Here is a 14,691-nt window from a genome sequence, read left to right on the forward strand (position 1 = left end):
CCACTCACCAGCAGTCCCAAAATCCTGCGGCGGGGGTCGTGGGTAGCTGGCGGGTGTCAGGCAACCCTGCGCTCCCGCTACCCCGGCGCTGATCCAGCCGGATGAGGCCTGTGGCCCTACTCAGGCCGGTTTCTGCTTCCCTAACTAATGCAGTCTCAGGTCCCGCGCTGGTTTTTATTTCTGGACTATAGATAGTTTATTATAGTGGGGGAAATTATAGGTTTGGCTGTTAAAGAATCTTAGACAGTAAATCAGGTCTCATGGTTATTTATATAGGTGTAACTTTGGTGTCCTAGTTAGCTTTAACTGTCAACTTGACACAGACTAGATTCATCTGAGAAAGGAAAGTCAACTGAAGGATTTCCCAGATTAGATTGTTCTGTGTGGGATTGGCTTGGCTGTTACTTGATGTAGTAAGATCCAGACTATGGCGAGTGGAACCGCTTCATGACCAGGTGGCTCTGGGATGTATAAGAAAGCTAGCTACGCTTGAGTGTGTGAATGCTGCACCATGCAGTGTTTCTCCCTCCATAGCTTCAAGCTCCTTCACCAGACCCCTTCACAGACTTCCCTCAATGATGAACTTGGAGATAAGTGTACTCAGGGCCAATTCTTTCATCTCCCAAGTTGTTTTTGATGGGTGGCTTTTTTTTTTTCTTACAGCAGTAAAAATCAAACTAGAACACTTGAATTTCTGAAACTGTAAGTTTAAATTTCCTCACTTCTATAAGGAGTATAACACTTTCTCATATTTTTAAGCACTCAGCGAAAGAAGCATATATATATATAACATTGAAGAGATGACATGGTGCATAATAAGTGCTTAACAAATAGAAGTTGTTATCAAAACTATAGTGTATGTAGCGTTGCAAGACAGTGTTTCTATCTGCCATGAGATAAGGTGAAAGCAGACGGTGCAGATGATGATCAGGCCACTGTGTCTTGAGCTCCTGCGTCTGTGTGCACAAGCATTGACTCTGCTCTTCAGTTTCCACATTGGTGAGACTGGTGGGCTGAGAAGTGTGCTCGTGTGCTCTTCACCTCCATGTTGTCCAGGATTCTAGATAAGAATTATGTTCCAGGTGTACCTTCAGGGAGTATGACTGTACAGGATTACATCCGGGCGCAGCTCTATTCTGATATCTCGGTTAAGAAATTTAAAATGACATGGTTGCAAGGAAACACTGCTAACATTGAGTGTGCTATCCGGTTCTGTTTAATCAAAATATACTTATAGGTATGACTTTAATTAATCAAGTCTCATGGTCATGATTCATATGTTTTATATATATATATATATATATATATATATATATATATATATATATACATATATACATATATAAATACATATATATGTATGTGTGTATATATGCATATACATAACTATTTAAAAGCAGTAGGAAGTATAAAGTGCAGAAAGGATGTATGTCCTTATAAGACTGTGTAAATTTGAGCAGACTCAGAAGCTAGCGTGTTTATCTAGAATTAACCATTGAAAGTTGGGATTCAAAGAGTTCTTTTCTCTGGCTTGAGTCCTCTTTGGCTTCTGTAGGGAATGGTCATCATTATTGCCAATGCTCACAGAGGAAAGGGAGAGTTGGCTTGAAGAATTCTGTGTTTGTTCCTTTCAGGAATCTGGAAATATTCCGAATGGCTCGGCCTCCACAACAGACCCCACCTGTCTGGATGTGCTCATGGAAAACATGAGAAGAAAAGATCAACAGCTCCTGGAAATGAACAGGGAGAATGAAGTGTTGCAAATCAAGGTATGACTACGAGGAGCTCATGGGTAGTTAGCATTCATAGGTCTATCCAGACTGGGACACACCCACTCACAGTCAGAAACCCACAGTGTTCAAACAGATGACAACATTGTTGGAATTAAATTAAATCTTATTTTTGGAGACTACTTTTACTACTGAAGAAATCTTGGGAAGGTCCATGGGGATAAAGTTTCATTTATGAAAAACAGCAAGTTCTGGAAGCTTCCTGTGTGATATCTTATATACAGCTAAGGGCGCTACACGGTGTTAAAGTGGAAACTTAAGGGTTCTTTGGAAAGTCACTTGTGTCGGCTGCTGTTTTGCTGGGGCAAACACGCGAAGGAGTGTTTTCCTGGTAGACACAGGTGAAAGGCTAAGGCAGACTCCTGAAGGAACACTTCCTGAAGCTGATATAAAGTGAAAGGATGCTGTACTAAAGCGAGCCCGTGAAAGGACACGTGACGAAGGATTCTTTGCTAAGGACACACTTATATTGTCTGCCTTACATGGCATAGCTGAGCTGCTTTTTTCAGGACTTTATAGATAGAAACTCACCAAAAAATTTCTGGTGGTGTGCTGCAGTTTCTTACCACTTCCATGGACTCAGGCTGATTGGCAGAGTGATGTCAGCTAAGACAGATGCACATGCTGAGGTAAGACCCATGGAGGACACGTGAAGTTTGGAGGCTATACATAGGGCTTGATGGACAGTGGCTGTGGCTGAGGTGGTCTTGCTTATACAACTAACTTTGTAACACTTGTTGGTCTTGTGATTTTGCTGATCATTGCCTCACTGAGAGAGGCACAGCTGAGAACTTCTCCTGGCGTTCGTCCTGGTCTCTGTTGCTGACTCTTGATGAGGCTGAGGCCTGGCTGCCTCTGCTAGGTAGTCCCATTCTGCTGATCCATGTTTGCTATTCCGACTCTACTGAACTGGACTTCTGGTGGATCTCTGAAGTGTATATGAGTGGATCAACTATTAACCTGTGAACTGAACTGCCAATTTCCAGACAACACAGATGGGATTTGTTCCAAAGAGCCATTTTTAATCACGTCCCCTTCCCCCATATCCTTTCTTTTCTACTATCTCTAGTGGGTGGTGGGCTAAAAGGGAGGTTAAAGCATTTAAGAACCATTATTAAAAGTAGGAATCGAAAAAATTAAAGTTACACTGTGTCTTAGTTAGGGTTCTACTGCTGTGAACAGACACCATGACTAAGGCAACTCTTATAAGGACAACATTTAATTGGGGCTGGTTTACAAGTTAAGAGGTTCAGTCCATTATCATCAAGGTGCGAGCATGGCAGCATCCAGGCAGGCATGGTGCAGAAGGAGCTGAGAGTTCTACATCTTCATCTGAAGGCTGCTAGCAGAATACTGGTTTCTAGACAGCCAGGATGAGGGTCTTAAAGCCCACACCCACAGTGACACAATTATTCCAACAAGGCCACACCTATTCCAACAGGGCCACACCTTCTTAATAGTGCCACTTCCTGGGCCCAGCATATACAAACCATAACACAGTGTGTACTTGATCATTTATTGAGGGGAGAGATTGCAGGCTAATTTGTTTTTTACCATAGTCCATTTTGAAGAGACTTTGTATCTTTAAGAAATCTTAGAGCTAAGGAGATACCTTAGTCAGCTAAGTGCTCCCTCTACAAGCACGAGAGCCTGAGTTACAGCCCTTGCAGCAACAGAGACAGCTAAGCATCGAGTCATGTGCTTGCAATCTCATTGTTTGGGAAGTGGAGGCAGGAGGATTCCTGGCATTGCTGATTAGACATCCTAGGTGAACCAGGGAGCTTCAGGATATGCTGAGAAACTCCCTCTTTAGGGGGACAAAAAAAGAAAATGTAGATTGATAGTACCTGAGGAAGGACCTCCAAGGTTGACTCTTCTGATCTCGCTATGTGTGGGGGAACTGTGCATTCACACCCACACATGTGCACATGGGAACATCCATGCACAGGGGAAGGTGCACACATACCCTGACACTCAAATACTAAGCCCAACCTCTATTGCCAAATGCCTCGTTGATTGTCTAATTAACCTATTGTTGAGTGCTTCATAGTTCCCCAGGATTACTGTGCTATGTAAATCTCAGCAGCCGCCCCGATCGTTTCCTTAACTTATAGCCTTGAAAGACTGACACTCGAACTTCACTATGCCCACTTCTCCAGTCTCATCCCACTTCTGTTTCAGAGAGCACACGTTCGTTAGCATGCTGTGAACGTTGGTGGTTACGAAGGTGGCCCCTAAATGTACTGACAGTGTGCTGGCTACCTTTGCAAAGCGCTGCTGTGTGGAGCGCTCAGGCTTGGCTTGACCATGTCAGATGCCTATGTTCAGTACCCTACCAGAGACTACTTCATTTGGCATCTTGCTCTTACTTAACACCAGCAACTTCTCTCCCATTACATTATCTGCAAGGATGCAAATTGTAATTAGAGACTGCTTTTAATTGACCATAGAACGGTTCTGCGTTTAGTTCTTTTTAACTTTTCCACTTTGAAATGTCCAAACATGCAGGGTTACTTTTATTTTTCCCTAGCTGGAAGCTTCCAGAGAAGCAGGAGCAGCGGCTTTGAGAAATGTGGCGCAGAGATTATTTGACAACTACCAAACACAAGCTGGAGCCCTGGAGAGAAAGCACGAGGACAGGAAACATCTCCTTCAGGTACCACCCTGGCCACAGCTTGCAGCGCAGGAGAACACAGCCCCACCCAGCCATATGAGGCCTGGGGCTGCACTGTGAGTGGTGTGACCTGTAGGAACAGGTGTATGTGCCCTTACGTTAGGGGCCCAGCTCTAACCTGAGTGACCTGGCATGAAGGCTCACCTGGTGCTTTCAAGGGCAGATACATACTCATGATTGACTGAGCCATTTTGAGCTCTGTTTCATATATGCCCACAGATAAGCATGTATACTGTAGTGGAAGTCAGCTCATCTGAAGTCCCCTCCCTAATGGGCACACTTCTCTCCCAGGACTGACCTTTCTGTGCCAGCTACACATCCAACAAGCACCCTTGGGACACAGTGGGGGTAATTACCCGACTTTTAGGACATTTTCTGATAAGAAAAGAAAACACTTTTTAATTGGATATACAAGACGTTGCAGTTTTGTTTTAGACAAAGAGTCAAAAGAAAAATCCAGCAACTTGTTTTTCTGACCACAGGTCAACAACATTGAGAAAGAGCAGGCATTAAAGGGAAGCGCCGAAAGCCTGAATCTACTTTCAGAAAAACTGGAGGAAAAACACGGGCAGATCGTAGGGCTGGAAAACCGTGTACAGAGGATGGAAAGCGTAAGTCCGAGAAGGAAAGGCATGTCATTGTCACGGGGTTCTAGAAAGGGGCAATGGGATGACAGGCTGGAAGTCTTCCTTGGAGTTTGAGTTTGGGGAGGGGTATCCTTCACAATTCTGCTTCTCTCCTTAGACAACTTCTGGGATGCTCTGTACTTAAGCTTGTCTGATTTCTCCTTGGAGTCCCTGTATGCACTTGGTGGGCTGTGGACAAAATAATTGGTTAAATCACAAAATGACACTGTTAGGAAAAAGGAAAGTGGACCCCTGTAATCCAGCACTTAGATATATTAGAGCTAACGTAGTATCTTTCGGCAGCCCATGACTTCTCGGAGTTTAGAACAAACTATGGCCACCAAAGGTGTGAGAAAACTCAGTGGATATTAGAACTCTGATAGGGTCTATTTAGAGAAGAGCAGTGGAAGGAAGCCTGGCAGCCTCATGGAATAGCTTCCTGTGGTTAGCACTACAAATACCAATATAAATAGCATAAACTTAGTATGTGTCTTCAATTTCCAAATTTAGATAAAATAAGGGTTATTTGCTAGTCAAATGGGCACCTCAGAAACCAAAGCGGGAGTGGATAAGATGTAGTCTTAGGCTTCTGGTGAGTTATGTCTCATTTACCACCCACTCACTGTACTCCTGGATGGGCCCTGAATTTACTCAGCCTTTGCACCTTTTTAAAAGTTATTCTTTTTTTTTAAGAAAAGATTTATTTATTTTATGTATGAGTACACTGTAGCTGTCTTCTTGTCTTCAGACACACCAGAAGAGGGCATCAGATCCCATTACAGATGGCTGTGAGCCATCATGTGGATGCTGGGAATTGAACTCAGGACCTATGGAAGAATCAGTCAGTGCTCTTAACTGATGAGCCATTTCTCCAGCACGCACAGCTCTTGTTCCTTTGAGCTGCCCTAGGTTTTCACCATTAGGGAACATTTACTTCTTGGGTGCTACATTTCTGTACTATATAAGTTTCTGACCAAAGGAAGTTTAAATAGCTTTAAAATATTTTCCAAGAATATAAAATTTGTTAAGACTGTGACTGTGAAATGTATAGTCCTAATGAAGATCTCATGAGGAAATCAGAGATACGACATGTGCACAGAAAAAACAGGATCTAATAATGATAGCATTCGCCCACGCCTCTATAATGCCACGGGCCACGGTTGTCGTTCCCACAATCACTGAATCATCCTTGGCAGTTTGCTTGCCCCAGCAGGCAAGTTTATAATCCTTGGAAAAGCTGCAGTATTGGATGAGTACCAGATAGCATTAGAATATCTTATATTGCAGTAAATAATTGCAAGGACAGAGACGGCCCAGTGCATATTTACATTAAGAGTAGAAAGACAATTCTGGAAAGCAAATAGAATTACCCAACCAAGCTACTGATGACACAACCTGAAATGGGAGATTAGGACTGAGGTCACCACCTTCTAAAACCCAGGGTCAGGTTAGTGGCCATTAACCCAAAGCCACTTGTGTGTGCATCAAACTTATCAAACGAACAGTGGAAGACAAGTCAGGTCCCTCTCCGACAACCCAGGAGTTCTGTACTAGATGCAAGCTCTTGTCTACCCTGGTTGTGCAGAGTGCTGTTATTTCAAGATATTTGAACACCTATCCTGTGCTACACACACTTGTGCAGTACAGAGTCAGGCACAGGAGATATATTAAGACTTGTGAATAAACTGGATAGAGCCACTGTTATGAGGACTACAGTGTATATAACTAGATTGTACTAGCATAAGAAACTTTCCAGATTTCTTGTTTTTAATTTTGCTAACAATCCCTTGGAGAAGCAGAAAGCCCACTTAAGGTAGGGCAGTGTATTCAAGAAGGTTGATACTGACCCACAGTTGTGATTCTCTTTCAGAGCTCTGTGACACAGTGAATAGACAGGATACCATGCTCAGCCATGTATTGTGTTTATAAAAAGATAAGGGAGAGAAGGAATATGTTTGGTGGGTGTGTGGTAAGATATGGGGGGGAGAGGGTGCCTCAGTGAGATCATGAAGGCATTCCTTCCCACTGAGGGACCAGCCATAGGATGGTATAGAATAGAATAGAGTTTATTTAGGGCATGGGGAGGGGAGTTGAGAGGATAGTAGAGAAAGAGAGAGAGAGAGGTGGGGGGGGAGAGAAGGAGGAGGAGGAGGAGGAATAGAGGCCGGTCATGAGCATATGGAGAGAGAGGGAAGAGGGGAATGAGAGGAGAGGGGGAGGGGGAAGAGGACAGAGCAGGAACAAGAAGGCAAGAGCAAGAGAGAGCAGAGCGGGTAAGCAGCCCCTTTTATAGGGAGTCAGATACACCTGACTGTTGCCAGGTAACTGTGGGGCGGAGCTTAGACAAAATACTAGCACCATGGGACAACCTTCTAATTTCTCTCTTGATAGCTAACATGGGGCCTGTCAGAGTCTCTCCCGTTAATGGATGTGAATGGAGATCGAATAGGGGAGCAATGTGCAAGACTATTTTAAAACACATTTAGCCTATATGTTATCCCATCTTTTCCAAATAAGTGTGGCGAAAAGAAAACTAAGCAGCAAAGCTTGGAGTCACCTTCCTGGACTCAGGAGATAATGAGAAGACATGTTCTGTGCAAGTCTTTTGGGTAGGGGATGCATATTGGAATGATAGAGAATATGCTGAGCCTCTGTCTCACTGGGGACAGATGCAACTTCAAAGCGGAAGTGAAGGTGAGAAGCACACATCCTCAGAACGCCTGATAGATACTGCCCTAGCAGTGGCCCCTCACACATCCTCAGAACGCCTGATAGATGCTGCCCTATAAGTAGCTGCCCCTGAGAAGGATTCATTTGCTACTCGCTTGAGCAAGGCCTCGCTCCAGCAAATAGCCATTAGTGCTGTGGGGTCTGGTAATAAACACATTACTTAAAACCTCCACCATCTGTCCCAGTTTAATCAGGAATGCGGCGAGAATGAATTCTGAACATACAGCAAGAAGCGAGCAGAAACGCCCTGTAAGAGCATTTTTTTTTTTGCGTGACATATGTTCCTTTTGCTAGCAGCGCGATTCTGTTGGTTCACATTTGTTGTCTGGTGTCATTGATTTGGCTCCACGAGGATCTAAGGGCTCAAAGGCACTTCAGAGACCACCTACTTCCTTAACATTGGTCTATCAATGCGAACGGAACAAACAAGAAACCATTCCACAACCTCCCATTTCTACTTCATAACACTCCCTTTTATAGCCTGTTTTCTGAGGTGCGATACATTATATGTTCTGGGGCCAGTGAGATGGCTTAGCCCATAAACGTGTCTGCCTCCAAGCCTGTCACCCTGAGTTAGATCCCTAAGATGTGTATAATGGTTGGAGATAACTCATTCCCACACACTGTCCCCTGACCTCCACATACATGTAGGGGCACACAGGTATATACACAATAAATAAAATAAATGCAATTATTTTTTTACAAGACTATATTCTGTGTTACCAAGGTTGTAAATGTTAACATTTACAAAGTCCTAAATCAGTGTCAGTCCACGTTGATCAACACTGAAGGGAAATCCTGAGCTCTCAGAGGTAAAACAGGTACTCATGGTGAGGTGTTATGTGTATGAGGAAGGCACTGCCAAGTGTGTGCGAGGCAAGTGTGATTCTATGTCAGGAGGAGTTCATGAAGAGCCCATTGCATGTACAAGAGCCCTGGCCAGGATAGAACACATTCTTGCTAGTTACCCAGTCTCTGGCCCTGGTCGTGAGCATTCATTAACCAGGAGAAAGTCCACTGGGAGGAATGTTTCTGATGTTCGTTTCTCTGTATCCTATGAGTTTATAATATCTGGTCTGTGGCGGTGTTTCTTTGAGAATACAGGGGTCAACATCAACCTCATGATATAGCTGACATCTCTCAGAAGTTATTTGAAGTCACTTATGGCTAACATGGAAATGGTTAATATAGAGTAACTTCTATGAGGGAAGATGCTCTAAGAAAATAATGTAAATAAGTTAGCATAATTCAAAATAACAACTCACACAGGATAGGAAGTAATTAGTATCTTTAAATTACTCTATATTGAAATCCACATATCTGTCAGGAAAGTGAGTAAGTTTCTCACCCCACACATATTATCTCCACTTATTCTATCCTAAGTCCATTTTAGGGATATTCATATAGTTCAAAACATGGCTCATACAATTAGAGAACGAATACATTTTTATTTAATTCATTACTAATTTTGGAACCAGTATAATAAAATTTGTTTAAATAAGTTATTTATATGCATGTGTGTTGTGGGCACAGAGGTGGATAGAATTCAATGTTGTGTTGCTAGTCCGGGTATATTTAATTAATATTCTTTAAAACAGTGAGACTACAACCATTTGGATCATCTTTTCTACCCAATAAAAATCTATAAATTAAATTTGATGTGGAAGACCACACTTAGGCAAGGGTATCATGAGTTGAAGGGTAGTTTTGACTACATAGTGAGTTGAGGGCTAGTCTGCACTGCAACAGAGCTTATCTCAAAAACAAAACAGAAAAAAAGTCTAGAATTATCACATGACTTCAGAGAATTTGGGTTCTAGTTTATAAACAATATAGTGAAACATGGAATTTGTCAAGCGGAATTAGATTCCTAAGACATGTATGGTGGAAGAAGAGAGCTCAGTGCCCATGATCTGTCCCCTGACTACCACACAGGTGCTGTGGCACCTGTGTGCACACACAATAAATAAATAAAATCTAAGAGAATGGTTACATCCCATTATTATTGAACAATGGCCCGGGATGACATTAAGATTCATGCTGTAGATTACTTTTTTCCATTAATTAATTAATTAATTAATTAACTTTACATCTCAGTTGCGGTCTTATTCTTCTTAGTTGTCCTTCACAAGCCCCTCTCCCTCCCACCTCCTCTTCATCTCTGAGAAGGAGGAGGAGGTCCCTCCTGGGTACCAACCCAACCTGGTACCTTAAGTAACTGCAGTACTAAGCATACCGTCTTCCATTGAGGCTGAACAAGGCAAGTTAGGGGAACAGGATCCACAACGCAGGCAACAGAATCAGGGTAAGACCCCATTCCAGTTGTTGGGGCACCCACCCAAAGACCAAGCTGTACATCTATTATATATGTATAAGGGGGTCAAGGGCTAGGTCCAGCCCTTGTATGCTCTTTGACTGGTGGTTCAGTCTCTGGGAACCCCCAAGTGTACAGTTTAGTTGACTCTGATGGTCTTCTTGTGGAGTTTTTATTCCCTCCAGGTTCCTCATCTTTCCCCCAACTCTTACACAAGACTGCCCAAGCTCCCTAATGTTTGGCTGTGGGTCTCTGCATTTGTTTCAGTTAGCTGCTTGGTGGAGCCTCTCAGAGAGGACAGTTGTCCTGTTTGTGAATCCAGCCTGACAGATACAAACACAGCCTGAGGCTCCACAGTAGTTGAAGGAGGATGGCCAGCCTGCCATGTGTCTCTATTGATCCTCTGAGAAGAGCTTGGCACATCCTCCACCCCTCAAATCGGCAGGGGTTGCTATTGCATTCATTAATGTTCCTCTCACACAGGGCACTTTTGTATCCAGTGACAGATATAGCTATCAGCAGTGCCTTCACATGTTGTATCATTGTGACAGGACTTTGACCAAAGGATGAGGCATCAAAGTGTCACAGTGTGTTCCTGTGAATTCACTACCTATGCAGCTGTGCTAATAGTTGTCCCTTCATTCACACATAGAGCTCCATGGAGACATGACTGACTGGCGTGCTCATCCAAGCTGAGTTCACAGTGGAGACGTCTCCAAGGAATCCATGGGAACAGTCACAAAAGTTAGCGCCAAAGCATCCTAACCTGTGCACCATGTAGACATGGCTGAGATCCACAGCCATCAATTTCCAACTCACAGTTCACACCAAAATACTCTTGAGGATGGACATACATTTACCTGCCTGACTCATTGAGGCATGCAGCCTCATTCGTGCAGGGATCAGAAACATATCCATTCACTTCTTAAATAACAAGAGCATACAAGGGCTGGACTTAGGCCCCTGCACATGTAGCAGATGTGCAGCATGGTCTTCATTGCACAACCCCCAACCACTGGAGCAGGGTCTTACCCTGTGTACTGGCTGGTTTTGTGTGTCAACTTGGCACAGGCTGGAGTGATCACAGAGAAAGGAGCTTCAGTTGGGGAGGTGCCTCCATGAGATCCAGCTGTGGGGGCATTTTCTCAATTAGTGATCAAGGGTGGGAGGGCCCCTTGTGGGTGGTACCATACCTGGGCTGGTAGTCTTGGGCTCTATAAGAGAGCAGGCTGAGCAAACCAGGGGAAGCAAGCCAGTAAAGAACATCCCTCCATGGCCTCTGCATCAGCTCCTGCTTCCTGACCTGCTTGAGTTCCAGTCCTGACTTCCTTTGGTGATGAACAGCAATGTGGAAGCTGTAAACTGAATAAACCCTTTCCTCCCCAACTTGCTTCTTGGTCATGATGTTTGTGCAGGAATAGAAACCCTGACTAAGACACCCTGACTCTGTTACCTGCCTATGGATCCTGCTCTCCTAACTGGGCTGTCTTGATTGGCATCAGAGGGAGAGGATGTATGTAGTCCTATAGTCACTTGAGATGCCAGGATTCATTTTGTAATAAAAACAATAGCAGGTATCTCTTAAATTCTTGCCAAAACAATTCTATGCACAATGGTTTTCCACAAGACAGTCATTATTGCTTAGACATAGCCAATAATTTGGACAAAGACTGTGAAGATCTAAAAGACCCTTGCTTCTCTGGCCTCTGCCAAGGAATTGCCAATTGAGTGAATACCCGAGGGGAAAGGAGCTTCCTGTGCCAATGTCCTCCTGGGTACAGGGGCTATCTGTGAAACTGCCCCTGATTCCTGTGGAGGGAACCCCTGCTAACACGGAGGCTCCTGCCATAAAGACCCTGAGCACGCTGTATCTGCCCTGCTTATTATGCTAGAAAGCTCTGTGAGACAGGTCACAATGAGTGTGCTTCCAGCCCTTATTACAGTGGGACTGTGAGCCAGGATGGACTCAATACTACCCCTGCTTCTGTGTGCCTGGATCCCAAGGCAGGCATGCAGATTAATTTTCAAGTTTTGGTTAAAGTTTCTTAACAGTGATAAAGCCGAAGTAGGTTAAAACCTTGGCCAAAGCTTCAAAACCAGACCTGTGGGTAGCAGGGGTTTTCTGGTTTCTGTGAGAGAGCATTGCTTTATGGGATCTTCATTTCCACGCTGTGGCGGGCAGTGATTTTAAACAGCATCACACATGTTCTGAGACTTTTCCCGTCCATTCTGCCCAGGCTGCTAGTACCAATTTTTGCCTCTTGCCGCCATTCCTGGTTCCCCCAACTTGGCAACTCAAACTCTGGTTACCCACGCTGGGCCTTTCAAGGACTTTGTCACTTCTCCCTCGGGGCGAACAGTTTGGTTTAATAAATAAATCACGGCATCTTTTCTCGGTCTTATAGTTTCTCCCGGATCCTCATTAGGAAGTAGTTTTGACATGTGTGGCCTCCAGTCCTCATTAGGGGCGTACATTTACCGTTTTACTACACAGGGACAGATGCTCTGAGAGCAGGCGGAAGCATCAAAGGCATGCAGTGGTGTCCTTGGGTAGCAACAATTCTCCTAATGTGGCAAAGAGGCAGGTGGGGAGGTACGGGAATTCACATCAGGAGAGGCCGGGCATGCTTTGTACTCCAGGTGGCATGGGGAAGGTGGGTGGGCAAAGTTACACTACCAGGGCTCCACTTTGGCAGTGGGCTGGAGAAGGAGCAAGCTCGCTCTTTCAGCTAAATGAATAAGCTATGGAGATTTTTTTTGTTTATTTTGAGACAGGCTCTCATGCATCTCAGACTGACCTTGAAGTAGCTATGTATTGGTAACTGGTCCTGATGCTCCTGTCTCTACCTCCAAAGTGCTAGGATTAACCCCATGTAGACCCCTGCCCACGTTAAACATACTAACAACACATCGCTGATTTACTTATGAAACATGAAGGACCTTGCCTGACCAGGCTCCTTGGTGGCACACGGTTACTAAGATGAGCTCTGAAGCACAGGCCATATTTCTAGCATTATAAAACACATATACTATAAACAGTTTGAGAATGTATGCACACACAAAAACTGCATCTTTTTTTTTTCTCCTAGGAAAAGAAAACGCTCTTAGAGAAAAAATTGCGTTTAGAAAGCAAGCTGTTCCAGCTGAAATCCAACGCCGCAAATCCAAAAAGGTTTGAAAGTCTAAGCGCAGCTTCTGATAGCTTTCCTGTTTGTGGCTGGGCTGGGCTGGGCTGCAGGCACAATGGATTTATGAGCCTAGAACTCTGTCTCTCTACCTTCCAATTGCTATGACCCTTTAAGACAGTTCCTTGTTTTGTGGTGACTCCAAACTATAAAATCACTTCCTTGCTACTTCATGACTCTAATTTTGATACTGTTGTGAATCGTCATGTAAATGTCTGAGATGCAGGATCTCTGATATTCGAACCCCAGAGGGGTCGTGACCCACACGTTGAGAACTACTGACCCAAAGGGAGTTGAGGAAATAGGGTGAACGCAGGGGGATGGGATGGCAAATTCCTAATATTAACAAACACTCGGGCCAAAGGACAGAAGAGTCCTGGAGAGACACTTGCAAGAGTTCATTCTTCTGACGAGTGATTTGTTCACTTCTCCATTTGCTCAATGATGCTTAGAGGTATCTTTATCCTCTGAGCGTTCGTCTCTGTGAGTGGCTATCCTCGTCACACTAGCCAGTCATCAAGTGAACCTATGATGGACTGGCACCCTTCAAATTTCCATAGAAAGTAAGAAATACTATGGAAAGCAGCCTGGGTTTGTTGGGCTGGCTTGTCCAAATTCATACATTTCAACCGGGTCTATCTCAGTCCTTACTCAGGGGGAGGCAGTATGGTCACCACATTAGCTGTCCTTCTCAGGTGTTCTTAGGAAGTCCTCTGTGATGGTAGGTCCTGATTCATAACACATTTCCCGAGACACTTTTTTCATTTCCCTTTTGACTCTAAGCTTACTATAGTCATGCTATGTTCTGTTGCTAAGATAACACACAGTCTATGTTGACATCTTTGACCTTCTAGAACTTCAATCACTGGGCTATCAGGCACTATTATGAGTCTCCAAAGGACAAATTTTCATTATCCTTTATTTATATTGCTATACAGTCATGGATATCCTTATTCCTTTATTTTTTACTTCCCCCCTTTTCTTCTCCCTTTCTTATTTTATCTCTATTTTCTCGTTTTTCTTCACACTTCTGCTTTCTTTCTGGAAGGTAATTGCATTTTTTGACCACTTATGACAAATTGCCAGAAAGAGGCTGAGCTTTAAATTGGACACACATGTTTGAAATATGCTATCATAGTATTCTGTTGTTATTTTCCTCTTTCCTATGAATAAACATGGAATCCAAGAGAGCAGAAGAGTGATAATGTACTGCTGTCTGTCTTGGTAAAGAAGGACATATGGACAGGGCAGCTTATCCATCACTTGCAGATAGTCACCGTTGAGCTTTGGTTTTTCTTTTTTCTCCTTCTTTTCTTCTTCTTCTTCTTCTTCTTCTTCTTCTTCTTCTTCTTCTTCTTCTTCTTCTTCTTCT

At 43.8% G+C, this 14,691-nt stretch overlaps 1 protein-coding gene across 1 annotated transcript in view; it reads left to right on the top strand.

Moving 5' to 3' along the window:
• Ccdc68 (coiled-coil domain containing 68) overlaps positions 1-14,691 on the top strand; it is a 44,241-nt gene that overhangs the window by 16,787 nt on the left and 12,763 nt on the right. Inside the window, exons 4-7 of the mRNA XM_021151082.1 lie at positions 1,635-1,769; positions 4,321-4,446; positions 4,947-5,075; positions 13,224-13,306. Of these exons, the coding sequence (XP_021006741.1) occupies positions 1,635-1,769; positions 4,321-4,446; positions 4,947-5,075; positions 13,224-13,306 (473 nt within the window). The remainder of the gene's footprint in view (positions 1-1,634; positions 1,770-4,320; positions 4,447-4,946; positions 5,076-13,223; positions 13,307-14,691) is intronic.

The sequence above is a fragment of the Mus caroli genome, chromosome 18, assembly GCF_900094665.2.
Source record: "Mus caroli chromosome 18, CAROLI_EIJ_v1.1, whole genome shotgun sequence".
NCBI classification, from domain to species: domain Eukaryota; kingdom Metazoa; phylum Chordata; class Mammalia; order Rodentia; family Muridae; genus Mus; species Mus caroli.